Source organism: Labeo rohita, chromosome 14 (genome assembly GCF_022985175.1).
Source record: "Labeo rohita strain BAU-BD-2019 chromosome 14, IGBB_LRoh.1.0, whole genome shotgun sequence".
Classification (NCBI taxonomy): Eukaryota; Metazoa; Chordata; class Actinopteri; order Cypriniformes; family Cyprinidae; genus Labeo; species Labeo rohita.
This window is the reverse complement of record NC_066882.1, coordinates 423958-450109: the sequence shown is the minus strand read 5'-3', so window position 1 is coordinate 450109 and position 26152 is coordinate 423958. Positions and strand designations below refer to the sequence as shown.

The window sequence follows — 26152 nt, the reverse complement described above, 5'->3', positions numbered from 1 at the left end:
GTAAACAAATCAAATCCAACACTAAAGATCCGCCAAAAGCATCAGACATCTCTCCAAACTCACTGAACTGAAATAACAAACAAAACCACAAGATCCGAGACTGGAAATGATCTCACACATGATGCTGCGAGAGACACAGTCATGTCACAATAAACCAGTTCAGTCGTTCAGATGTATACAGCACTTGTTAAAAGTTTGGAAAATATGATGGATTTTTAAATGTTTTTGAAAAGAAGTCTCACAAACACTGCATTTATTTGATCAAAAAGTACTGTAAAAATGTGAAATGTTTTTATAATTCAAAACAGCTGTTTTCTATGTGAATATCTGTTAAACTGTAATTTATTTCTGTGATGCGCAGCTGAATTTTCAGCATCATTACTCCAGTCTTCAGTGTCACATGATCCTTCACAAATCATTCTAATATGCTGATTTGCTGCTCAACAAACATTTCCGATTAGCAATGTTGTGCTGCCCCATATTTTTGTGGAAACTGTCACACATTTTATTTTTCAGGATTCACAGATGAATAGAAAGTTCAATAGAACAGCATTTATTTGAAACATAAATCTTTTGTAACATTATAAACGTCTTTACTGTCACTTTCGATCAATTTCATGCATCCTTCATGAATAAAAGTATTAATTTTCTTTCAAAAAAAAATCTTACTAACCACAAACTCTTGAGCAGTAATGTTGCAGGCATTGTATAAAAGCAAATCGAGTTTCATGGCTGAAATATAAATGTTGAGTTTCTGTCCTGTATGTTCTCAATCACCCGTCACTGGCAGGTGTACAACAAGTTAATTTTAGGCCGTTCCAGATCTTTACCAGCCCACAATAACATGCCGCAGCAGCTGTCAGCAGATATTTGAGCGCATGAACTTCAGCTCAGAGACCTGATAATGGATTTAAGAATTACCTGCCGGACCGAACGCCGATATTTCTGTCTTTACCTGCGACGCACACTCACACACATGCGTAAATATTATCCTACACGCCGTCTGTGTTTGCTTTGTCCGCGAGTGCGAGACGCTAACGGGCCGCTGAGGCCTACGTGAATAAAATATTACGAGTCTCGGGGCTGAATGGAGCTTTGTCGTCTTAAAACGGTAAAACGTTTCCGGTTCAGTCGTCGCCTTCGTATTGAACCGTGGCTAGAGATTGGTGTGCAGCTATTTTTGGGCTGAATGATGAGAGATGGTGTGCGTGTCGAGAGTTTAATGCGTCTATAACACTCGCTCATGATCCACACGCAGTTAACGGAGGGAAAACACACTCTAATGGACATTCAGTGAATTCCTGAACAGGCACTGACATTATTATGAGACAAATCATTCATAAACGCTTACTTAAATTGGAACATAAAGCATCTGAGTAACTCTGTGCTTTATTCAGTCGCACCATTTGTTCTTAATTAAGGAACAGAGTTGGTAGGTCAGAAGCTTTCAGTAATGTGTACTCAAATCATTTGACATGTTGAGATGAAATGAACTTCAACTGACTCTTTCATCACGGTGTTTAAATCAGGTTTGTTTTCAAGCAAATTCATTCACATTTCCTCTCTTAAAACGTAAACTAGTGCAAATGTCAGCATGTGTGTAAAGAATTGAAGCTTGTCAGGTAAAACCTGAGCTTACTGATGCGATTCAATCAACCTGCTCTTTTATTCCAACTGTTGCTCTTGTAAACATCTAGCGGTGCGCGAGTTGTAACTTCTGTTTAATTTAATTGTGCTGCTTAACATCAAAACTAGGCTAAAGCTAAGTTAGATCCTCCAAAAGCATGTCATTAAAATTTTCTGTTGATCAGTTCCATAAAAAGCCAAATTTAATCCACGGATTCTCTGAACTCTCCTACTGAAATAAACAAACAGCGTCTTGAGACGGACAGAGGAGCTGGATCTCTCTCACAGTTTGATCAAACGATTTCAGTGCAGACGTCTGATTGAACACACATGTGATCATCATCAATGAACCAAACACACACAGGTGCCTCATTCTGTGTTTGGTCCAGTAGGAATGCTTTAATGAACATTCCTCAATCTCTGAATTTGTTTTCACAAACACTGATGGATGATCTTATGATTTGCACACGTGTTGTCATTTTGTTCTTGACTGTGCTAGAATTACAAACTCTTGGAGTGAAGAACTCGAGGTGCTTTCAGGTGTGGGACAATAAACATCAGACACACGCACAGATAAAACAAGGCTGCGCAGCTACGCAAACACGAGTTTGTGTACTTCACTTCCAAACATCATCTGCTCTGATCACAGCGTTTGTGCAGATGTTGATGATCCTCAAACACTGGGCTCAGGGTTTCATCTGAACCCCCAACACAAACTTCTGTAATTCTGTCTGAACTACTTAACACACACTCCTCCTAAAAGCCTTTTTTTCCCTTTTTCTTTTTTTGTTTTTAAGGGAAACTCTAATAGCTGGTCATTCTGAGAAGATCTTGTGTTTACACTGCTAAAGCTTTTACATAAATTCATCTCTTTAAGGTTTTGTGGCAACACAACACTCAATGGAGAAACAAAATAAAAAAAAAAAATCAAAGTGGGAAATACTATTATTACTATATTGCAGAAAGAAAGAAAGAGAACACAAAAGAAACACTGAGTGCAACACAAGCTTTTGAAGTCTCTGTCTGCAGCAGCACAGCTGAACACAATAATCACTGGCACATTCTCATTGGCCGAGAGCCACAGCTGCCAACTAATCAACCAATCAGCGAGACTCCTGGTCTGCATCTCAATTTGCATAAATGTACTAGAAGTGACAGCGTGACTTAACACAGTATTGAAAAATACTCATAACACATCACCTGTGTCTTAATAATATATATATATATATATATATATATACACACACACATATACATATACATATATATTAACAAAAGATGAAATTGATTTCTATTACTGTTTTTACTGCAGTAAAACAATTTCATGTGACACACACTGTAATTATACTTTTTCAAAATATTGGTTTAGATCAGCCATTAAAACTGAACCTTTTTTTGGTCAATCCAACATTTGTGAGGATTTATCTATGAATCTTCAACAGAAAACTAGAGATAATTTTTATAAAACTGGCAAAGATTTAAAATTCTAAAAGAGTCATTCTTTAAGGTTGAGTTCTTTATGTTTACAGGCCTATATGTGTTTAATGTTGTATTTAGATGTTTTGTTATATATGTGAGCCAGGACCACAAAACCAGCCATAAGGGTCAATTTCTTTAAATTGAGATTTATATATCATCTGAAATCCAAATAAATAAGCTTTCTGTTGATGTATGGTTTGTTAGGATAGGACAATATTTGGCTGAGTATTTGAAAATCTGGAATCTGAGGGTGCAAAAAAAATCAAAATATTGAGAAAATCACCTTTAAAGTTGTCCAAATTAAGTTCTTAGCAATGCATATTACTAATCAAAACTTAAGTTTTGACATATTTTTAGGGAAATTTACAAAATACCCTCATGAACATGATCTTTACTTAATAAGCTAATCATTTTTGACAAAGGAAAATCGATAATTTTGTAAACATACAGTGTATTTTTGGCTATTGCTACAAATATACCCGTGATACTTAAGTTTTGTGCTCCAGGGTCACATATGTAAAGATTTCATGCTGCATGTCAGTGGTTTTCAAAACGGTCCTGTTAGCACAACACTTTCCCTCCTCTATCACACCTGATTCCACTCATCAGCTCATTAGTAGAGACAGCAAGACCTGAAATGGGTGTGTCAGATAAGAGAGACCTACAAAATGTGCAGTGTTGGGGTGCTCGCAGGACTGGTTTGAAAACCACTGCTGGATGTTTATAATTCGTAACACGCCCAGAGACGGTGTAGTTCCGGCATCTGCCAGCAGGTGTCCGGGAATGACGTCTCCATGGCAACATCACAAGAGTCCGACACACTGATCGGATCGGAGGAATCGCTCCAAACATCTGTTTGAGATGGCAGCTTTATTATTGATATAAGCATGTGGAAACGGCTCTCCATAATAATATTTTTGAATCGTATACAAAAGGCCCGTTCCCTAAACACAAGAGACTTTGAAAACCCCTGACATCACCGGGGAAATCAGTCAGACGTTCAGTCGCATAAGACGCGTCTGTTTTTCTACGTAATGACGGTAAGAGGCGTCCAGACTCCCTGCATCTCATCAAACGCTCACAACCCTGAGCACACACCACACTTCCTGCACGTAACTGTAAATGTAAAGCAGGTTCAGCACTGGTACACAATGCATTTTGTTTTCCAAAGCTGCTATAATAAACTGCCTTTGGAAACTGGTATTTTAGCAGAATTAATACTAGTTACAGTGTTAAACAGCTGCTGCTGTACTCAGGGCCGTAACATTCTGTCGCACGCTTGAGGTTTTCAGCCAATCAGAACACAACGCTCTTTTCAGAAGGATGAGCTTTGTAAAAATCTACGTGTTTCAGAAAGATTGGGGCAAGGTGGAGCAACAATAATGTAAGGTATGTGGAAAATAATGTTCTATTTGAACATTAAACCGTGTAAACACATTGCATTACACCAAATACACAATTTAATGTTCTTTTTAGCAACGTCATACGACCCCTTTAAAGCAATATTGTGTATATTTCTGTACGAAATTGACAGTATTTAAATAACAAACATCATAAACCATCTTCCAAACTTGTATTTGCCTTGCACTAAACCGCACGATGTCTGGTGGATTTCCTGGGAAACTGCATACTCACATTTGTTAATAAAAGGAAGAAGGTCGGGCCAGTACTATATGTAATAAAAGTAGCTTGAAGCTGCAATAACTTAAACCTTGAAATGAAATGAGTTTGTAAGCAAAAAGGGAATGTGACAAAATCCGTAATAGAGTGTTTTCACGATGCATCATCAATCTGCAATAACGTAAACAATGCCACCGAACCGAACGGAACTCGCAAATTTAGCTGATTACTGCTGTTGACAATGGTCAGTTATTGTCATATTTTGGGCTGTATTAATCGGTCAGACCGGAAAAAACATTTGGAGTACTACAGACTGCCAAAAGTTATAACAAATCAAGGGGAGCAAAGATCTGTCTGAGGAAAGAAAGCGTTTGTGGTTGGACAAACTGTTGCCCATTCAAGTTTGTTCTTATTGTTTCTGGTCAGGTAGGTGAAATATTAGAGTAATATCTTAATTAATACTGCTGGTGCGTATCTATAACCAAATATTAACTTTAGTTGGTCAAAATATTAAACCCTTTCCTGCTTACTAAGTCTTTCTCTGTATGATTTAGCAGCTTCCACACACTTTTTCTGTGGTTTAAACAGCATAAATTAGCAGAGCAACACATTCAGTACTACATTAACCATGCAATCCATGCTGTTGTTTACATCCGAGTATCTCCAGTATGGCTGCGCATCCGGGTCACTGACCAAACCGTGTAAAGTGCAAACCCGCTAAAACGGGAATCAACACAAGTTTGCATAGCATCAAATTCGCCAGCACTGACATTTGCTGTTTATGAAGCCTAAAACAATGCCAACTCTAAACCCACTACATATGTCATGATCACAAGTCAAAACAACAACTATATATAAGCTCTTACCTGCTTATATTTTCAGTTATCCCTCTTCAATTGTTTGGAAGTTTTGTTGTTGTTAGTGACATTCGCGCTCACGATCACAGCGACGCGCCTCAAAACATCAGATTCATCCGCGCCGAAAACACAACTCACGTGACGACCAAAACAATGCTCCTCCGCGAGAGACTTGTAGTTTCATGCATTAGTAGACAGAAAGCTACAGGTGAGCTTCAAAATAAAGTATACAGTTATCCACACTAGTTTCTACTAAATAATAATAATAATAATAATAATAATAAACAGAGTCCTTGCACTACGGCGTCCTGAGTTCGAATCCCGGCTCGAGGACCTTTCCCGATCCCGCCTCTTTTTCTTTCTCCCTCTTTGCTCCCTGTCATCTATGATCTGTCTTATCATACTAAAGGCCAAAAATAAATCTTTAAAAAAATCATGTCCATGCCTGTGACTGACTGCACATTATCTTTTTATATAAAAACAGCTTAAGTCTGTGATGTGTCTAGAATAACTAGAGCTCTTTGATTATTTTCATTCATTCATTTGAAACTTGCTGACGTTTGTGTCGCTTTCTAATATGAATATTTAAAAACCAAAAAAAAAGTTTTTGCAGTCAAAAATGACCACTACAGGAAATAAATGGGACATACGAAAATACAGAACAATAAAATGCACAAATCAGCCACGATAAGCAAGGAAAAGCTGACAGAAGTCTGACAATATCTCATTAGCAACTAGGAATATACGTTACACAATCCTATTTGTTATTTTGTATTTACATTGACAGCTATACAGGCATCTAGTGGTGGCACAGTGGTATTACATGTGATTTTTATTTTATGTAGTGGATTATAAATAACTTTTCTATATTTGTTTCTTAATGTAATAAATGAAAATAATAAATATATAAATAATATATAGACATAAATAAAACATAATGCATATAAATAATAAATATATTTCCAATATGTGTATTACTTAAAAAATAAAATGTATCGTAAAAATATACAGTGCATTAATTTAAAAAAAAATGTTTATTGTCTTTGGTCTTTGGTGTGACTCCTAAATGACTCCTATACTAGAGGACTAGATGAACGTGTGTGCTGTCGCAGATATAAACACATCAGCAGCAGACTAATACAGCTGTAAATATTTGTGTACAAATATTTGTGACTCTAAACGTCTGATGTGAACGCTGATGGATTTCCCTGTAAACAGCAGGAAGGCTGCGTGTGGTGTTACTCTGCTTTCAGGGTGAGTTTGTGCTGTTCACCGCGGCTCATATCAGAGAGCTTTCAGCAGCGCAGTAGTCTGAGATTCACGGGTCATTGAGAAACACAGAGAGAGTCGAGGTGGATCAGAGGTGACTGGAGGACACTGACATCATCTGCTTCAGTCAGGAGCTTCAGCTCCGCAGGAGTCGAGTTGTGTTTGAAATGAATGTCAGTGGTAGAACATCACCATCTAGTGTCTGAACACTCACACAACCTCTAACAACATGCAATTCTATAGGAATTCAGCCAAAAGGCCCACACAACACAATGTGATTGGCTAGATACTGCATAAAACTGCAATAATTTGCATAACATTTATTGTAATTCTGGCAACCCAGAAGCACCAGAGAACAAACAGCAAAACAAATGAAACTGGACCACAAAACAGGATAAAGAACACGACCTGAACAGCTCTGTTCATTCATAAACCCTGCACATTCAATAACAATGATTCCAACAGAGCTGCAGATTTAGGGGTTTTCATGGATCATTTCTGAATCAGTGTGTGATGTGAAGCTGTCGTCTCTGTTTGGATCCTCACGGGGGTTTCAGGTGTCCATCTGCTGCCCACTGGCCCTGAAAAAACAAATATGCATTAAAACTTACTGCATATGTGAGTGTGCATAGCTTTACAAAAAACAACAAAGTCCACGGTGTTCTCATTCAGACAGGGTTAGTAAACGAGTGTGTGTGTGTGTGTGTGAGAGTGTGTCCATGTACCTGCTGTGCGGTGAGTTTGAGCAGGTCTTCATACAGTCTTTTCCATCGGTCCACCTCCGCCTGGAGGTCAGACATCACCCCAACATCCCACCTGTGAGAAAACAACAAAAATGACTGCTAATGTGTAAATTAAAATAAAATAAATAAAATAATATTTTTTTTAAAAAATGTGCTAAAATTAAATAATATATAAAAACAAAATAAATAATATAAAATCAAATAATAAAAATAAAGTACAATAAAATAATAGAAAACTAATAGTACAATAAAATACAAAGTATAAAAATAAAATAAAATAATAAATTAAAACTACAAAATAAAAATAAATTTAAAAAGTAATAGTATAATAAAATACAAAATACAAGGTAAAATAAAATAAAATATACAATAACATAATAAAAAATATCAAAATACAAGGTAAAATAAAATACACTGTATACAAAATAAAGTAAAATCCAAATAAATTAAATTAAATTACTAAACAAAATTATAAAAATAATTATAAAAAATAAATAATAAATATAAATGTATAAGTATAATAAAAAAAATGAAAAAATAAAATAAAATAAAGTATTGACCTGCTGCAGGGTTCTGTGGGACGATCGGAGGGCACAGTATTCCTAATAGTATCCAACTCCACCTGTAACCTGTTCACCTGCAGCTCCAGGGACTCCTTCTCACCCGACAGACACTCCTTAAACCTACACACACACACACACACACTTGTTTACCTGCAGAAGACAGCTTAATTTTGGGGGCTGTGAACACAGGACGCATTCTGTAGCGTTCAGAAACAGCTGGAGGGAACGCAATGAATCAGAACGGAGGTCGAACTTCTAAAACATGATCATTCTATAAATTGATTGTGGCGTTTCGACACACCTGGACAAAAATCTGCTCGTTTTCAGCAGCTTACAAACTAGAGAAGTGTGTGCAAAGGCGTAGAATTTAGTAGACGCGCTATGACACGTCCCTATCAATATCCAGCGACTGCTACATTGTCCCTAGCAATCATTTTGATCAAACAATTAAATATATGTGTATGTAACCACTGTTGTTGTAATTACAGTCACATCTAAAATAACTAATATCAGATACTACCTGAACAGCTAAAGAAATACGCTACAAAATGACTGAAGACGCAAAAAGCAAGGAACAAGGAACAAACAAACCGAATCAACTGAGTGAGTCATTTACGCTGGAACAGCTCCATTTGATTCAAACGTAACTTCCATCATTTACTTCAAACGATTCACTAGAAAAAAGAACAAAACTTCGGAGCGGGTTCGCGAATCGAATGATTCGATCTGAATTAAATCAAACGATTCGCGATTCGGTCCCATTTGCAGATCGCGAATCAATCAATTCTCGAAATGATTCGTGAATCCGCTCTGGTGTGTCCGAATCGGATCTAAATCAAACGATCCACGCTCCGGTCCCATCTGATTAATGATTCGCGAACCATCTTTTCAGATCGGAACTTCGAAGCGCGAATCAATCAATTCGCGAAATGATTCGCGAATCCGCTCTTATGTTCCGAATCGGATTTGAATCAAACGATCCACGCTCCGGTCCCATCTGATTAATGATTCGCGAACCATCATTTCATATCGGTACTTCGGTGCGGGTTCGTGAATCATTTAACTCAGATCAGGACTTCAGAGCGCGGATCGCGATTCATTTGATTTAGATTGGAACTTCAGAGCGGATTCACGAATCATTTCGCGAACTGAATGATTCGCGACATTGAAATGAGTTGATGACGGTTCGCGAATCATTATTCAGATAGAACTTGAGCTCGGATCGCGAAAACATCAAACCATTAAGACAGTACAGTTATAAAATCAAAACCTAACCTAACACCTAAGTCCTTAAGAAAATTATCATAGTTTTATTATAGTAGAAGTAGTAACCATGTTGTTTTTTGTTGTTGTTGTTGTTGTTTTTTTCACTTACAAAATGTGATCGGATTAACTTCGAAAAAAAACGATCAAATTGTCTCTGTGTCATTGGCAAACAAGTGAACGAATCTTTCTCAGAAGAGACAAAAACAGCAACTCACTTTAATGACTGACATGTTATAATCACATCCATAAGCTTTTTGTGAAGTGTGGATGAACTCATGAATCTGTTGTTTGATCTCTTTATATTTAAGGAGAGAACTATTCTTTCCAAAGTCGGACATCACTTGTTATGATTTTCAAGGGTGTAGAATTTAGTCGAGACGCAATGACATGTCCTTACCAATATCCAGTATCCATTCCAGACACTCCTGTCGCTATAGCAGTAATTCTGATCAAACAATTAAACATCTGTTGTCTGCCGTTATGACACCATCAGTGACAAAATCAAACATATGCTCTTGTGTGTGTGTGTGTGTGTTTATGAAATGTAGCGAACGGAACCTCCTGACGCAGCTCATCCACCTCCGCTGTTGCTCACACAGCCACTCGAACTGTTCGGCCGTTTCACGGAGTTTGCCGAGACTCTCCGAATTGTCCCGCCGCAGTTCCTCTACTGTCCTCTGGTGGGCGCTGCGCTGATCGCACAGATCCTGCCGCAGGGCTTCATGCGACACCTGGAGCTCCATCAGCTCGAGCGATTTACTGATCAATAAAAAAATAACAGACGTAAGAAAATTCTAGGGTGGGCAGAAAAAGGCCCATCATCTAGTATTAACGTATAAAACACAGCAAACACATACATCACTTTAAAATCAAGCAGCTTTCTGTATGTCAATTCCTAATAGCTTGGATTTCGCCCTACAAAAATTCATTATTTCTAAACGTTGTTTTTTAAAAAAAACACTTACAACGTGTTTTGCACCAATATAAATGCATAAACAGCTTTTAGAAAAGAAAGGATTTTCACTACATGTGCAGATGTACCCACCTGTTTAGCTGCATCTCCAGATCTTGTATTTTCTGAGTCTCCTCGCGGAGCTGCATCTCTAGGACCTCAGCTTGCTGGGCTCTGAGCTGGGCCTCCTGGTGCAGCTCATCCACCAGGCCCATGAGTTGCGTCTCTGAGCCCTGCAGCTGCTGTAAATCACAGCTCACCTGCTCCAGCTGAAGACACAGCAGCGAGGCGTCCCTCCAGCGCTCCTCCGTCACACAGATCAAACGCTGCTGCAGGAGATCGGCCTGCTCCTGCCGCAGGAACATACGCTATATAATAGTGTTCAACTGTTTGCAATGTTGCTATAAGCCTTCCATACAGTGGTTTGAATAAAAAAGTGCTCACACTCAGACCATTCAAGATGTAGATAAATAAACAGTGCTTGATCTGTGCAGATTTCTCTCTTAATTCAGACCAGACCACTTTTCACTGGAGGAAGCGTTATTATGGACTCAATGTATTTTAGTTAAAATTATCTTAATGATGGATTTGCTTCAGCTTTTGTCTTCTCAAACTGATGGACTGGAGTGGTGTGGATTACTTGTGATGTTTTTATCAGATGTTTGGACTCGCATTCTGACGGCACCCATTCACTACATTGGCGAGACAGTGATGGAATGACACATTTACACAAATCCTAATCTTAGATGAAGTGAGGGGGAGCACACTTGAGCAAATTTTAAGTTTTGGGTGAACTATTCCTTTAAGTTCAGTATCACAACCTAAACGCTGCTCCCATATTTTTGACAGTAAAGTACCTGCTGCTTCTGAAATCTCTCCAGCAGTTGCTCATATTTGATGCTCAGCTCCACATAGAGCTGCTCCTTCTGACACACACGCACCGACAGACCCTCCATCTCTGCCTGCAGAGCCTGCTGACGCTCACCGGACACCAGCAGCTCTCGCTGGAGCACTGCTGAACACACACACACACACACACACACACACACACACACACACACACACGCACATGCAATGCATCACTGAGCAGCTGAAATCAGCAGCTAACATTAACTGTTTGTGTGCATAACAAAAACTTCTGAAGCATTTAAAGCACAGCTGCACAGAATGAAAAATAGTTCAGCTAAAAATGCAAACAAGTAATATTAACAAAACATATCAGTAGTGCATTTGAATACAATATCAATTTCTGTTTATGAACAAACACTTAGAATATACAAATTGCACTGCAAAACTCTTAACATTCTAATATATATAGGATTATATCAATTAAAACATTTAAACTTTAATATGTGCTTGTTTTCAGCATTTTCTGTTTTGTGGTTATTTTAAACATTTTTTGTTTTGCACTCATTTTTTTGTCTTACCTTTCTCCTGAGACAATCGGATGCATTTGGCAGTGAGATACTGAATCTGACCGTAATCTTCATCCCTATCAACTCTGAAAAATCTCCTCATAACCTCCGATGTGATCTGATGTGATCTGATGTGATCTGATGTGCTCGTCTCTTTGCCTTTCAGAGCTGCTCTACAAACATGATGATGGACGGCTCCCGCTGCAGGGCTGAGAAACTCTCTTTCTCTCCAAATATTCAAATACACACCGACCTGTCACGACCATCCGGATCATGTTTCACTGCAAAACCACTCTGTGTTACAGAAATGATCTGAGGCCATTAGGATTTTTGCTAATACTTTACAATTAGTTCACATTGATTAATGCATTAACTAACTGTAATTCACAATATGCAGTGCATTTGTTACAATATTTATTAATCTTTGTCAATGTTAGTTAATAAAAACACATCTGTTCATTAATGAAGAAGTATTTTTCTTTTACTTGATGTTAACAAATGGAACCTTATTGTAGAGTGATTAGATTAAACATGTTTAACCACCAAATAATCATTATCAGATTTAGGAAAATTTTAATATGTATTACATATTTATATACATGATGTAAGTATCTGTTGTACTGTCTAATACTGATTTAAATCAACAACAACAACATGGTTCTACACTGATGAGAATCAAACTGATCAACCTTGAGAATAACAACTACAAAACATGTTACAGAAATTAGTGTTTGGGATAAAATTGGCATGCAACTAATGTAAAAAATATTAAAAAAATATATATATATAACATGTTTTTATGAGACTCTTGCAGATGAAATATTCATGGAATCTGATGTAAATCACACAGGGGGGTGTGTGTGTGTGTGTGTGTGTGTGTGTCAGTAATGCAGACATGTTTCAGCGAGCAACGACTCTCCTTCATTCCACAAAACCTGCCTGAGGCCTTATGTTTCCTCTTATTATTTAATGTTAATTGTGTGATTATTAAAATACTGATTTCTCTTCAATTAATATCACTGATGAAACTAATGATGAGTCTGTAAAATCAGCCAAATCTCAACAGTCAAAGTTGTAAATAAAGATCATTGGAGTAAGTCTTACAAGAAAATACTATTTGAGTTTTTCTACTGAATTCATGTTTATTTAACATTTCTGTGTAGAGCTTTATGAAACGTACTGCAGCTTCTGAATGAAAAAAAAATTCTGCACTATTTTTTACTGAACATCAGCTGCAATAACAACAGACAACTGCATTTTTTTTTCAAAAATGGCATTTATTTAAAAAAAGAACAAGAAAAGAGGAAAAAAGTCACAATGTTACCTGTGCCGTTTCTGCACAAACAGTGAGATATAAAATAACAGAACGTCTCTTCAAAGCTTTAAAGTCAACATGAAACAGCAGCTACAACACATTCTACATCTCTAATGTACGGAAGCTCACGTTCACCACAGAATAACTAACAAACACAGTTAACTGCAACTTTTTATCTCACAATTCAAGCTTTGTTTCTCACAATTCTGTGGAGAAAAAAAAGAGTCAGAATTGCAATTCTGTAGGTTTTTATTTTTTAAAGTTTTCACCACAGAATAAAAACATAAAAAAGGCAACTGCAAGTTTATCGTATCACAATAATGACTTTTTCCCCTCACAATTACAAGACAATTATCATTTTATGTTTCAGTCTTTTCTCAATTATGAGTTTATATCTCACAAATGCGAGACAAATGTCTTGATTGTGAGAATAAAAAAATTGCAATTACCTTTTTCATTTTTTTTAATTCTGTGGCAAAAACAAAAACAGAATTGTGAGGTGTAAAAAGAATTCTGACTGAGTTCATTTCTCACAGGAAAAGTATCAACTGTTAGATAAAAGTCGCAATTATTTTTTTAGTTTTAAGTTCTGTGACGCAAACAGGCTTCCATAGCGACGTGTAACAGAATCCTCATCATGAAACAAGTGTAGGATAAAACTTGATTTTATCCATCAGGAATTGATTGATTGAATGGGTGAAAAAAGTACATAAGTAATTATAAGTACAACATTACTTCTTTATTTTCTGAATAATGTGCACTGGTGAATCACTGAAAATAAAATCAGAAATGTCAGTTGAGTTCGTTGTGATTTCATGTTGACTTTAATTTCTGGTCACACGCTGAGCGTCTGTGAGCCCAGACCCACCGATTCTCCATTAGTTTTGCAAAGATTTATAGAATCTCACAATCTCGTCTTTATTTCTGAATGTACATCTTAAACGATGAATATGAGCGAGTCTACATCTAAAACAAACATGATCTGCGTTTCATTTGCATGTTGATAGTTAGCTGATAAACGGTTACGCTGCGTTTTTCTCCATATGTGGTTAAAAGAAAGTTGGTGGGAAATGTCTGGGTTTCTCAAGATGCCGAACGCATCGCTACGCAATAAAAACAAAACAACAAAATCATTCAAATCAACAAAATGAGCTTCAGTCTACGATGCCACTTTAATACGATAATCGGCTGCGACAGAAAACGAGAACAAATAAATAAACTGAATAAAAAAGAGAAACAAAAAGCCGGTAACAGAAAGACATCAGTGAAGACTAACTGTGAAAAGCTTCCGATTTCAGAAAAACATCAAGCAGCAGAAAAACAATCTGACGTCACCAGTGTTTCTGTTCGACCACCTGAATTCATAGAGCGCGAAATGAAAGGACACAAAAGAACGTCTATCTGAGGTCAGACCCATCTAAACTTAACAAAATTATTGCACTGGTTTCCTGCATCTATCAATGGGCGGCAATATAAATAAAAACAATAATGTCAGAGTAAAACGAACTGCGGTAACAGTATCATAGCGGCGCTGCATCGAGGGAAAAGAGTCCAGACGCGGCGCCGCGCTTTACCACTGCTGCCAACTGAAGTCGTCGTTCGAGCCGAACACCAGGAAAAAGCCCAGGATGGTGGCGAAGATCACGATGTTTCCCGTCAGAACCAGGGCGCAGGCTCCCCACGCGATCTGCGGGCATCAATTATTCAGTCAGACGTCTGGAAACTTACACATCTGATCGATTCATGCTCAAAACGTCAATGTGACATCAAATGGACTGAGTGATCAAATCACCACCGGATTCACACAATAAATGTGCTTTTGACACTCTAGAGAAACTGTTCATCCAAAATGAAAATGTGCTCACGCTCAGGCCATCCAACATTAGGATGAGTTTGTTTCCTCATCATTTCCATCAACGGATCCTCTGCAGTGAATGGGTGCCGTCAGAATGAGAGTCCAAACAGCTGATAAAAACATCACAAATAATCCACACCACTCCAGTCCATCAGTTCACATCTTGAGACGAAATTTTGAACTAAAACGTAATCATCCATAATAACGCTTCCTCCAGTGAAATTTGCACAGATCAAGCACCGTTTACAAGTCAAAACAGTCTAAAACAGCTCTAAACAAATATGTGGCTGGATTTTGATGTGAGAGACAACAGGAGATGGACTTTTTTCACTGGAGGAAGCGTTATTATGGATTATGGAATTAGATTTTAGTTAAAAACATTAAAAATGATGGATTTTTTTCAGCTTTTGTCTTCTCAAGATGTTTTTGTGATGTTTTTATCAGCTGTTTGGACTCTCATTCTGACGGCACCCATTCACTGCAGAGGATCCATTGGCGAGACGGTGATGGAATGACACATTTACACAAATCTGATGAAGAAACAAAGAGGGTACTGAAGGAGTGGAATTCTGGATCGAACTTGGACTTCATAATAATATGAATTATTAGTTCTTGTGTTATTATTAACCTCCAAGATTGTTTGATAATTGAGTAAAGTTATCTAGGTTTAACACATATTAGTAGTGATAGACTACGGTAAGAGTGGATTGTGTAACAGTGTCCTTTTACACGCTGAGCTCTATTTTTCCTCTGGGAACACCTGTCTACATGACTGAAGAGTGATCAGGACATCTGTGATATTGCTGTGTCTTCATAATAGATATTAAAGTGAATCCTGCTTTATTCTGTATCTACCCTCTAAGATGCTGACTGCATAGTGTGTGTGACAAACCATACTGATAAGATTCTTGCCAGAGCCAGACAACCTTGACGTAGAGATAAGTGTTCTATGTGTGTGTCAGTATCTGTCTTTGAGTTCAGATGAGAAGACGGTCCTGGAGAAGTTCGTCATCTGTCGCACAGCTGGTCAGAAATAGGTCTCTGGAGAGACATACTGCGTCCGACCTCTGATTGCTTGTCACCTAAATAATCACTGAACATATGCTTACATCCATGTGTGGAGATTTTCTAAGTTTATCTATGCTTCGACCAACCAGAATAATTTTTAGCTAAGTGGTGACGTAGTTAGTGACCTCCGTTAGAGTATAAGTACTGTTGTATTGAGAGTGTTTGCACGGCCTACGAACTCCACAGAGAGGGCTGAAGCTGACTTCTGCTGATAAAACTGCAAACTCTCTTCTTCAGTAAATTCTTCTTCGATTGACTGCATCGCTGACTCCTGGTCTTCATTTCCACACACCTACCCTTTGGGTTTAACTCTATTTCCCCTTTCAGCACCTACAGATACTGGAAAATAAAATTCCAGGACTTTCAAGGACTTTTCAAGCACTACTTTTTGATTTTCAAGGACTTCAGAGATCTCACTTATGGTTTTCTACTGTTTAAGAAAAAGAAAAAAAGCCCAAACTATAACAAAAGATTTGCAATCCACACTCCGAAGTCCTGATCTGAATCAAATGATTCACAAAACACAAAGTTACAATCTGATACAAATGATTCACAAACCTGCTCCAAAGTTCCGATCTGAATTAAATGATTCGCAATATGCAAATTTCCAATCTAAATCAAATGATTCACAAATCCGCTCCAAAGTTTTGATCTTAATCAAATGATTTGCAATCCACGCTCCGAAGCCCCGATCTGAATCAAAGGGTCTGTGATACACGATCTGATTGAAGCGCTTCGAAACAGTGAATCATGCTGCGATGCAATGGTTTTTAAAATCATAACAAGCAGTCGAAATTCCAGAATAAATGGCTTTTTTAGAAGTCAGGAGTTTGAATCAATCGGAGCGGTTCCAGCTTAAATGACTCACTCAATTTGGTTCGTCTGGTCCTCTTTTTGCGTCTTCAACTGTTTTTACACGACACTGTCAGTACTACTACTGGTTTAGCTCAATCGTTTTATGACAGTAACTAAAAAAAAAAACATGATTTTTTTCATTGCATGAAAAGATATGTGCTTATTAAAAAAACTAAACAATTATTTCATAGATACATTGTCTTTCAATAATTCAAGCACTTTTCTAGTACCTCTCTGGTTTTATTGCTATTTTCAAGGATTTTCCAGGGCTAAAATTTCAAAAAGTCAAATTCAAGTACTTGAAGCACCTCGTACGAACCCTGAACAAACTCTAATCAGTTCCTCAATGAGAAATCGAATCCCTACATTGACTCCTGCTGAACATGCAGTTTGACTGAGCTGTGAACAGTGTGTTGACTTTAGCAGGACGGGTTGATATTTACCACATCAGCACGGGCGAATATGATGGGCAGCCCGAAAGCCGACACCACGATCCCCGTGGTCAGGAATATGGCCAGCTCTTTGCAGGCGTTACTGGCCGAGTCTGTGTCGTCCACCACGCGCCGAGAGATGCAGTACGGGATGGGTGACAGGATGTAGAAGAAGAGCAGGAACAGAGGCCAGTACGCACTGCACACAAACACGGCATTAGGAGACGCACGACACACGCACATACAGACGCTCACGAGAGAGAGAGAGAGAGATCAGGACGACACACTCACTTATAGACGGGCAGAGCACAGCCCAACATGAGGAACATCAGACCGATCGCTCCTCCAAACGACAGGCTGATCAGAGCTGAAACACAACAGCGCTTACGTCAGTCCAGTTAAAATCACAGTACAAAAATAAACTATGAATAAGCAAAAACAGATTAGACTCCGTTTTTAACCATTTTCAAAAATCATGTTCTTCCATTGTGCGTTCCAATTAATCTCAATCAAACTACAGTTGGGTTATTTTTGATACAAAGTAAAAATATATATGATGAAAGGACATAATAATATTGTCAAGAATTGGCACAGAAGGAGCGAGCGGCACGTAATTATTTTTAAACTTAATAATTATTGTAATAATGAGGTTATTATGAATTTAATTTGACATACTTTTTTGATCCAAGGTCATTATGATTAACTTTAAATTAAGTTAACTTAAATTAAAACCAAAACAAATGTTGTTACTTAAAATACAATTTTTATTTGTTAGGGCTCTGCTAGCAGCCAAGGCAACATTTCTTTTTTTAATGTTGTTTAATTTAGTTGAACCTGATGCACTAAAACAGCTAAAACTGAAACAAAAAGTTAAAAAAAATTAAAACAGAGAACAAGATTAAGCTAAAAATTAAAACTTTAGCTAAAATTAAAACAGGAAAACAGAGAAATGAAAACAGATTCAATATACTAATCAAAGCTATAACAGCATCTGTCTTATACTAAAAAACACTGACATGAGACATCTTCACTTTTTTATTTAAACCTAAAGCTAATCGAGTGAAATCATGTCATTTACATTTAAAGTGCTGCTGTAATGACACATCTTCAATTACAATATGGGCAATTAAATATGTAAATATTCATATGTCTGTATGTAAGTTATAGAATTAATTTACATTTCAGATGAAAGTCTTTTACTGGGATTCTGCTTTGTCATCAGTTACTCTATTCAACCAAATTATCAAAATACAACTTTTCTAAGTACACAACACAATACAAAATACACTGTGTGCAGAATTATTAGGCATGTTGATAATCTGGTCATATTTTTTTCCCAAACACATTTTACCAATTCCAAAGCACATCAGTCTGAATAACTACTGTTCATTTTGTATTTAATCATTTATATGTGATATATAATTGTCCGTGAAGGCTGGAAGTGAAAAACTCCTTATATTCAGGTGTGCAGAATTATTAGGCATGTTTTCTTTTACAGATAAAATGAGCCAAAAAAGAGATGATGATATGAAGATATGATAAGATGCATGGTCAGAAAAAACAGGTGGAGAAGAAAAGATGCATGTTAACTGCAAAAGAATTATGAATTAAGGTAAAGAATTAGGTGTGACACCATCAGGAACCATTTAGTCTCCAGCGCCACCATTTTCCAGAACTGCAACCGACCTGGAGTCTTCAGAAGCTCAATGACCATGACCATGCAGACTCAACAAGCATTTCGCCGTCCAGTGATCAAGCCTGAACTTTGCAAATTCTTGTAATGCATTAGTATTGCATCCTTCTCATGGGCATTTAATAATTTGGACTCTTCAGTCTGGGTTAAATCTCTTTTTTGGCTCATTTTATTTGTGAAAGAAAACATGTCTAATAACTCTGCACACCTGAATATAAGGAGTTTTTCACTTCCAGCCTTCACGGACAGTTATATATCACTTACAAATGATTAAATATAAAATTGACAGTAGTTATTAAGACTGATGTGGTTTGGAATTGGTAAAATGTGTTTGGGAAAAAAAATATGACCAGAATATCAACATGCCTAATAATTCTGCACACAGTGCACATTTTTTAAAAGTTCACCCAACAAGTGTTTCTTTCCCAGTAATGGTAATACTTTTCATTTTGTGCTCTAACAACTACATTACCAAATGTTTATATTTTCTATAATAACACATTAGCTGATGGATCATCATCATCATCATCATCATCATCCTGCTTAGATCCAAAATACAGTATAATGTATATAATATCATTTTTTAATATCAGTCGTGTAGTGTCTGATTATGATTTTACTCTGATTCGTAATGAAAAATCATAAAGATTCTCTCCAGATGAACAACAGACTCATGTGATGATGGTCAGATGATCCATTCACAGCTCCACATCATCTACAACACACACACATATATACATATACATATACATATACATATACATATATATATACATATACATACATACATATATCTACATGCGCGTGTGTAGTGTATATTTTTATGAAGGGTGTTTTCAAATTTCAGTGTTAACACCATTTAACTAAAGCATGTATATACGCACAGGTACTTATATAAACAGAGCCATGACTATATATGTTGATCTGTTTCACACACAGAGATCTGTAGAGTGTGAGAGTGAGTGTGTGTGTGTGTGTGTGTGTTTGTTTCGATGGAGGATGTGAATCTGCGGCCGCTAATAAACACCAAAACGCTTCCGCATCATCACTGCACACACACACACCGCAAACACACACACTTACAGCCGCTCACCTTTGATTCCCGCCATTGTGCAGATTCATAAACACAATAACGAACAGGTTTAATAAATAAAGCTGAAGAAACTCCTCGCGCTTCTGATCCTCCGCACCGCTAGCGCTGCCCCCCACACTGCGCATGCGCCGGACCAAACCACTTCCGGTGACCGCAAAACAACACATTACAGACGAACGAAAGTGTAACAAACAATTATGCAATAATCTGTGAAAATAGATTGGTAGACAAAGAGTGGTGTAACATTACATTAGTAAAGGGATGCACATCAGTCAGTTATTTCACTATGAAAATATTTCCAGTCTTTGACTGTTTTGTTTTGAGATGGAAACTTTTCTAAATCTTTTTATTCAAATAGGCACAGAAAATAAATATCTCCTGTCGCTGATTGGCCCGAAGTCATTCCAAACATAAATATGAATGCCAAAGCGTTAATAACTTTTTTTATCCATACACATATAGAGGGTCGAGTCCATAAACGATTAGTTGTTGTGTTAAAAATAAACAAATAAATAAAACACAATGATCATGCGTCTGTTTTCTGCGTGAACCGCTGGACAAACCGACGAAACCGCCAAATTATGTATGTATGTATGTATTTATTTATTTATTTTAATGCCAAGCTAAAGATAAAAGTCCACTCATAGAATCTTTATTTATTTACTCATTTTTATTATTTTTTATTTAATACCAAGGGCGATATAAACATAAAAGTCCACCGACTGAATCTTTTTTATGTATGTATTTTTTTTTTTAAATTAATGCCAAGATAGCAAAGATAAAAGTCAACGGACTAAATCTCCCGCGGTTCTTTTATTTTGTTTTCAGCGTCACCGGAAATTGTGTCCGTTTGTGTGTCGCGGCGCTGCAGAAGGTTCCGCGCTAAATAAGTTACTTCATTATCTCAAAATAACACGTACTGGATCGGAAAGTAGATTTTAAAAATTATTCTAATTATTTATTATTAATATTTTTCTTTTCCCGTTGATGCTTCACACTGTAGTCCGGTTGGTGGCGGTGATACAGCATAAATTGACTTGTCAACCGCCAATAAACGAAAGGAGGAGGAGAAATGGCAGCGCTGGGATGCAGCACTCTGGACTATTTTCCTGAAAACGTTTTAATTGATATTTTATCTTATTTAAATGTGCGAGAACTCGTGCGCAACTCCAGGTACATTATTGTGTCCTGCGCGACTGTCATTAATAAGTGTATTAGTTAATCGCGAGGGTGATTCAGTCAGTAACTGTGTTTTTATCAATTAAAATATTTTTAAAAATTAATTTACTGAATGATGATCATGTGGAAACGTCAAATCCGTGTGATTTACTGTGTCAGATATGAAAAATTATACAGATCCAGTGACACAGACTGAGATCAGGAGCCGGAAGTCAACAAACACAAACAAACACAAACAAACAAAAGCGCGTCATTTACATTGATGACTCTGTTAACCCTTATGTGTGTGTGTGTATGAATATAATGTGTGTGTTTTAGGGTTTGCAGGCGCTGGAAGCAGCTGGTGAAGGATCAGAGACTCTGGAGAGCTGTGGATCTCTGCACATGGAAAGGGGTGAGAGTTTTACTCTGACTTTTACCCTGATTTTACCTGTTTAATCCTCTTGTGTTCACTGCTAAGGGGATTTCATGACACCAGATGATGCACTATATATCAGTTGTGTGTATTTCTGTAACTACACTGTGTTCAAAAGTTTGGGATCAGTAAGATTTGTAATGTTTTTAAAGAAGTCTCTTCCACTCATCAAGGCTGCGTTTATTTGATAAAAAAAATGCAGAAAAAACAGTAATATTGGGAAATATTATTGCAATTTAAAGTAGTGGTTTTCTATTTTAATGTACTTTAAAAGTAGAATTTATTTGTGTGATGCGCAGCTGAATTTTCAGCATCATTACTCATTCAGTGTCACATGATCCTTCACAAATCATTCTAATATACTGATTATTATCAGTGTTGGAAACAGTTGTGCTGCTCATTTATTTATTTGGAACCTGTGATACTTATTTCAGGGTTCTTTGAATAATAAAATGTTAAAAAAAAAAACAGCATTTATTTAAAACAGATTTTTTTTTCTGACAATATACAATACAGTTCAAATGTTTGCGGTCAATACATTTTTCTTCTTTTTTTTAAAGAAATTAATACTTTTATTCAGCAAGGATTGATAAAAAGTGATCGTAAAGATTTATGTTGTTAGAAAAGATTTATTTTATTTTATTTTATTTTTTAACTTTTTATCCATCAAAGAATTCTAAAAAAAAAGAATCACAGTTTCCAAAAAAATATTAAGCAGCACAACTGTTTTCAATAATGATAATGAAAGTAATAAATCAGTATATTAGAATGATTTGTGAAGGATCATGTGACACTGAAGACTGGAGTAATGATGCTGAAAATTCAGCTGCGCATCACAGAAATAAAAAATTATTATTTAAATGCATATTTAAAAAAAATAAATGATATTTTAAGTTGCAATAATATCTCATAAAATTACTGCATTTTTGATCAAATAAATGGATTGTTGCATATTTTAAAAATAAACCCATGTAATAACTAGATGCCTAGATATATATATGTGTGAAGAGTTCAGATGCAGAAACAGATGACTCTGTTTTTTTATTCATTTTCTTCTTTTTTTTCTCAATTTTTTTTTATTTTAATTAATAATTAGTTAGCTGTATATTAGCTGAGTTATTTTGTTGGAGTTATTATTATTATTTTTATAAAAATTATTTTATTATTTTTAAAAACTGACTTCTATGTTTTTCCTCTGTATTTCATTTAATTTAATTTTTATTTATTTATTTATTTATTGTCTACAATAACTGAAGATCACCAGAAAGTGTTATTTGTACTGTAAATCACTTTGGAGGAAATAAAGTCAAGTTGCGTTTCTTTCTTTACAGTAATAAACTGGAAAATAACAATGTTAATATTGTAAAATTCATAAGCTGACACACACTCAATTTCCGCTGTAAAGCAGAAGACAGTAGAGTCATTACATATGTTTTCACGCAAGATTAATTCAGTTCAATAGTGATTTAGTTAATTATATATTTATTGTCATTTAAGCGCATTTAATCCTATTATGAATAGTTTATCAGTGCAGCTTATTCAAAAGAAAAACATGTTTGCTTCAGCTCTGAAACATAATTTTCAGCTGAATTATATACTGAATATCCTGTTTCACAATTGACAGTCATTTTTTGTTCCCTTTTTAAAAACTTTATTTTTATTTATTTTATAATTGATGTAATATAATGTAATATCTTAGTAATAGCTGTCATAACACACTTTTATTGTTTGCAGTTGATTTGCATTAGTTTTTTGCATTGTTTTTGATAAAGCACTGATGAAGTGCAGAAATGAAAGCAGTGAATCTTTAGACATTCTCTGACTGCATTGCAGCTGTTTGCAGGTGTGTTTGTGTTCTGGTGTGTTTTAGATGACGTCTCGAGTGCTGTGGGTTTTGCTGCGTCAGTATCTGGGTCACGGGCTGCGATGTCTGCGTCTGCGCGGCCTCCTGCTGTCTGTGCGGCGCGGCGCCTTCCTCACCGAGTCCTGGCTGCAGGCGCTGCGCTCCAAGTGCCCTCGTCTGCGCAGACTTTACCTGCAGCACACGGACCTGCGCGGTTTACACAGCTGCCGTCTGCTGCCTCCTTCACTGCAGGTGCTGGAACTGAGTTTTTGTGAAGTCCCGCCCGGATTCTTCGCTCAGGATCCCGAGACGGACGGAAAAGCATCCACGTCGGCCGTCGCAATAGAAACGCTCGTCCTTAACAAGGTTCCGTCGTTTTCCGACCAGCACCTGCGCAGTCTCTGCACGTGGAAGCAGCTGAGTCGTCTGGAGCTGGGGGATTTGAGTCGAGTGAGCGCAGGCGGGCTGAGGAGCTGCGTTCCTCCCGGCGCACAGACGCTCGGCCGCCTCAAACACCTGGAGCTGGAGACGTGGAGCATGAAGCAGATGGTGGCGCTGGGTCTGGGCAAGGGCTGGCCGGGGCTGGAGAGACTCACACTGGGCGGGAACGAGGTCATTCCGGGTCTGCTGTCTGTCAGCCGCCTGCAGGACCTGCGCTGGCTGCGTCTGCGCAAATGCAGACTGAACCAGAATATGGTGCTCAAATGCTGCAGGTGTGTAGATGACAAATGCACATTAAATCTGTGTGTGTGAGAGAGTGAGACAATCATTTCAGCAACTATTTAGTTTGTTTCTTTCAGTAGTTCATTTGAAAATCATGCAGTGTACAAACATTCTGTCTAAATGAATGGAAGTTTGGAAAAATTAATGAATTCAAGTCTCTTCTGCTCACTAAGGCTGCTTTTATTTAATTAAAAATGCAGTAAAAATTTGAAATATTATTAAGATTTAAAACAGCTGTTTTCTATTTGAATATATTTTAAAATGTAATTTATTTCTGTGATGAGCAGCTGAATTTTCAGCATCATTACTCCAGTCTTCAGTGTCACGTGATCCTTCAGAAATCATTCTAATATGCTGATTTGTTGCTAAAGGAACATTTATGATTATTATCAATGTGAAAGTAGTTGTGCTGCACAATAATTTTGTGGAAACTGTCATGCATTTTATTTTTCAGGATTCACAGATGAATAGAAAGTTGTAAAGAACAGCATTTATTTGAAACAAAAATGTTTTGTAACATTAAAAATGTCTTTATTTTTGATCAATTGAATGCAGCCCCTTTTTTTTTTTTTTTTTTTTTTTTTTTTTTTTAAATAAACCCTGTCTTGGTTGCATTTTCCTCATATTGTTTATTAATTTTTTTATTTTGCAGTCTGTTTATTTTTCTGTATTTGCATCATAGTAATGCACTGTTTTATTGCTGTTCACAACCAGACATGAAACCCAAAATATAATCATTTTTTGCTTGTTAATGCAAAAAATCTTCTTTAGAGGCGTCACACAGGACAGTGTCTACATGTTACTTTAATTTCACGTTTATTTGTATATAGTGCTTTTTCACAGTGAATGTAATTTGTTGTGCATTTTACTTAAAGTTGCTACACATTCCAAATACCCGATGCTTAAAGTATGAGATGTGTGCAGGTCTCTGACGCAGCTGCGCGTGCTGGAGTTCAGCGAGGTGGAGATTGTGGATGACGAGGAGGTGAAACCGGACGAGACAGACGAACAGCAGAGCAGCGAAGACGATCCCGTGCCGAATCTCAGACGTGCCTTATGCTCCCTGCTGCCCGAATGCAGCGTGTGTTTCAGCAGCTGCACACTCACCATCAACAGAGACGCTTCACACTGATTCTGATGAGGATTGTCAGGAACAGACTGAGAACAAACACCCTCACCGTCACCGAGACGTGCACAGAACATGATTTTTACTGTAAAATAAAATGATTGCATCTGTCTATAGTAAACTGTCTATGGTAAGTTTTGTTGCACTGCCTTTTAAATGACAAATTCCTATAATGAAATCTAATTGGAAATCTACTGGGAATGACAAAAGTTGAACTTCTGAATGCATTACAGTAATCTTGTTCTCTAATGTCACTATATAAAACACCTATTGGTCTCAAAAACAGATTTCAAAAAACTATTGGTCCTGAAAATAGGCTTCATTGTCTTCATGCAAATTCCAAAACTTAATTTCCCAGGGGTTTTTTTAACATTTTGATCAAGGAGGTGAAATGTAATGTTTTCATGACGGTTCGTACAAGGTGCTTAAAGTGCTTTCAGTACTTGCATTTGACTTTGAAATTTAAGGCCTGGAAAACCCTTGAAAATATCAATATTCCTGAAGAGGTACTTGAAAAGTGCTTGAATTATTGAAAGACAATGTGTCTGAATAAGCACACCTTTGCACACAAAATTCAACAATTCAAAAAACATAATTTTTTATTTATTTCAGTCCATGTCAAAAGAGTAGCGAGCTAAACCAGTGGTAGTGCTGACAGCGTCGTGTAAACATGACTGAACATCAGATGTGTGAGTCGTTTACGCTGGAACCGCTTCGATTGATTCCTGATTTCGATTCAAGCGATTCACTAGCAAAAATCAGCTGA

General features: G+C 37.0%; 3 protein-coding genes across 3 annotated transcripts; 1 reads left to right on the top strand and 2 right to left on the bottom strand.

The window, feature by feature from the left end:
• Positions 1 to 7242: 7242 nt before the first annotated feature.
• Positions 7243 to 11905, bottom strand: LOC127176565 (putative golgin subfamily A member 6-like protein 19). Its single transcript, XM_051128315.1, has 7 exons — positions 11803 to 11905; positions 11233 to 11390; positions 10469 to 10725; positions 9982 to 10182; positions 8155 to 8277; positions 7577 to 7667; positions 7243 to 7432 (listed from the first exon to the last, which is right to left on the bottom strand). Exons 1-7 carry the CDS (start codon positions 11891 to 11893, stop codon positions 7394 to 7396), a joined length of 960 nt encoding a protein of 319 aa, XP_050984272.1. The 5' UTR covers positions 11894 to 11905; the 3' UTR covers positions 7243 to 7393.
• Positions 11906 to 13493: 1588 nt separating this feature from the next.
• leprotl1 (leptin receptor overlapping transcript like 1) lies at positions 13494 to 20248 on the bottom strand. The gene is made up of 4 exons (XM_051128447.1): positions 20101 to 20248; positions 17606 to 17681; positions 17327 to 17513; positions 13494 to 14792 (listed from the first exon to the last, which is right to left on the bottom strand). The coding sequence occupies exons 1-4, from the start codon at positions 20114 to 20116 to the stop codon at positions 14676 to 14678; spliced, it is 396 nt and encodes a 131-aa protein (XP_050984404.1). The 5' UTR covers positions 20117 to 20248; the 3' UTR covers positions 13494 to 14675.
• A 691-nt stretch (positions 20249 to 20939) lies between these two features.
• On the top strand, positions 20940 to 25509 carry LOC127176641 (F-box/LRR-repeat protein 12). Its single transcript, XM_051128426.1, has 4 exons — positions 20940 to 21273; positions 21598 to 21673; positions 23565 to 24250; positions 25185 to 25509. The coding sequence occupies exons 1-4, from the start codon at positions 21173 to 21175 to the stop codon at positions 25390 to 25392; spliced, it is 1071 nt and encodes a 356-aa protein (XP_050984383.1). The 5' UTR covers positions 20940 to 21172; the 3' UTR covers positions 25393 to 25509.
• Positions 25510 to 26152: the final 643 nt, after the last annotated feature.

Coding starts and splice junctions, on each gene's coding strand:
- LOC127176565 (XM_051128315.1), bottom strand. CDS start 11,893: ATGAGGAGATTTTTCAGAGTTGATAGGGATGAAGATTACGGTCAGATT. Junction 11,391..11,802: donor CCGATTGTCTCAGGAGAAAG/GTAAGACAAAAA, acceptor GTGTGTGTTCAG/CAGTGCTCCAGCGAGAGCTG. Junction 7,433..7,576: donor TCAAACTCACCGCACAGCAG/GTACATGGACAC, acceptor TTGTTTTTTCAG/GGCCAGTGGGCAGCAGATGG.
- LOC127176641 (XM_051128426.1), top strand. CDS start 21,173: ATGGCAGCGCTGGGATGCAGCACTCTGGACTATTTTCCTGAAAACGTT. Junction 21,674..23,564: donor ATCTCTGCACATGGAAAGGG/GTGAGAGTTTTA, acceptor GGTGTGTTTTAG/ATGACGTCTCGAGTGCTGTG. Junction 24,251..25,184: donor ATGGTGCTCAAATGCTGCAG/GTGTGTAGATGA, acceptor AGATGTGTGCAG/GTCTCTGACGCAGCTGCGCG.
- leprotl1 (XM_051128447.1), bottom strand. Junction 17,514..17,605: donor TGTGCTCTGCCCGTCTATAA/GTGAGTGTGTCG, acceptor GTTTGTGTGCAG/TGCGTACTGGCCTCTGTTCC. Junction 14,793..17,326: donor TATTCGCCCGTGCTGATGTG/GTAAATATCAAC, acceptor TGATGCCCGCAG/ATCGCGTGGGGAGCCTGCGC.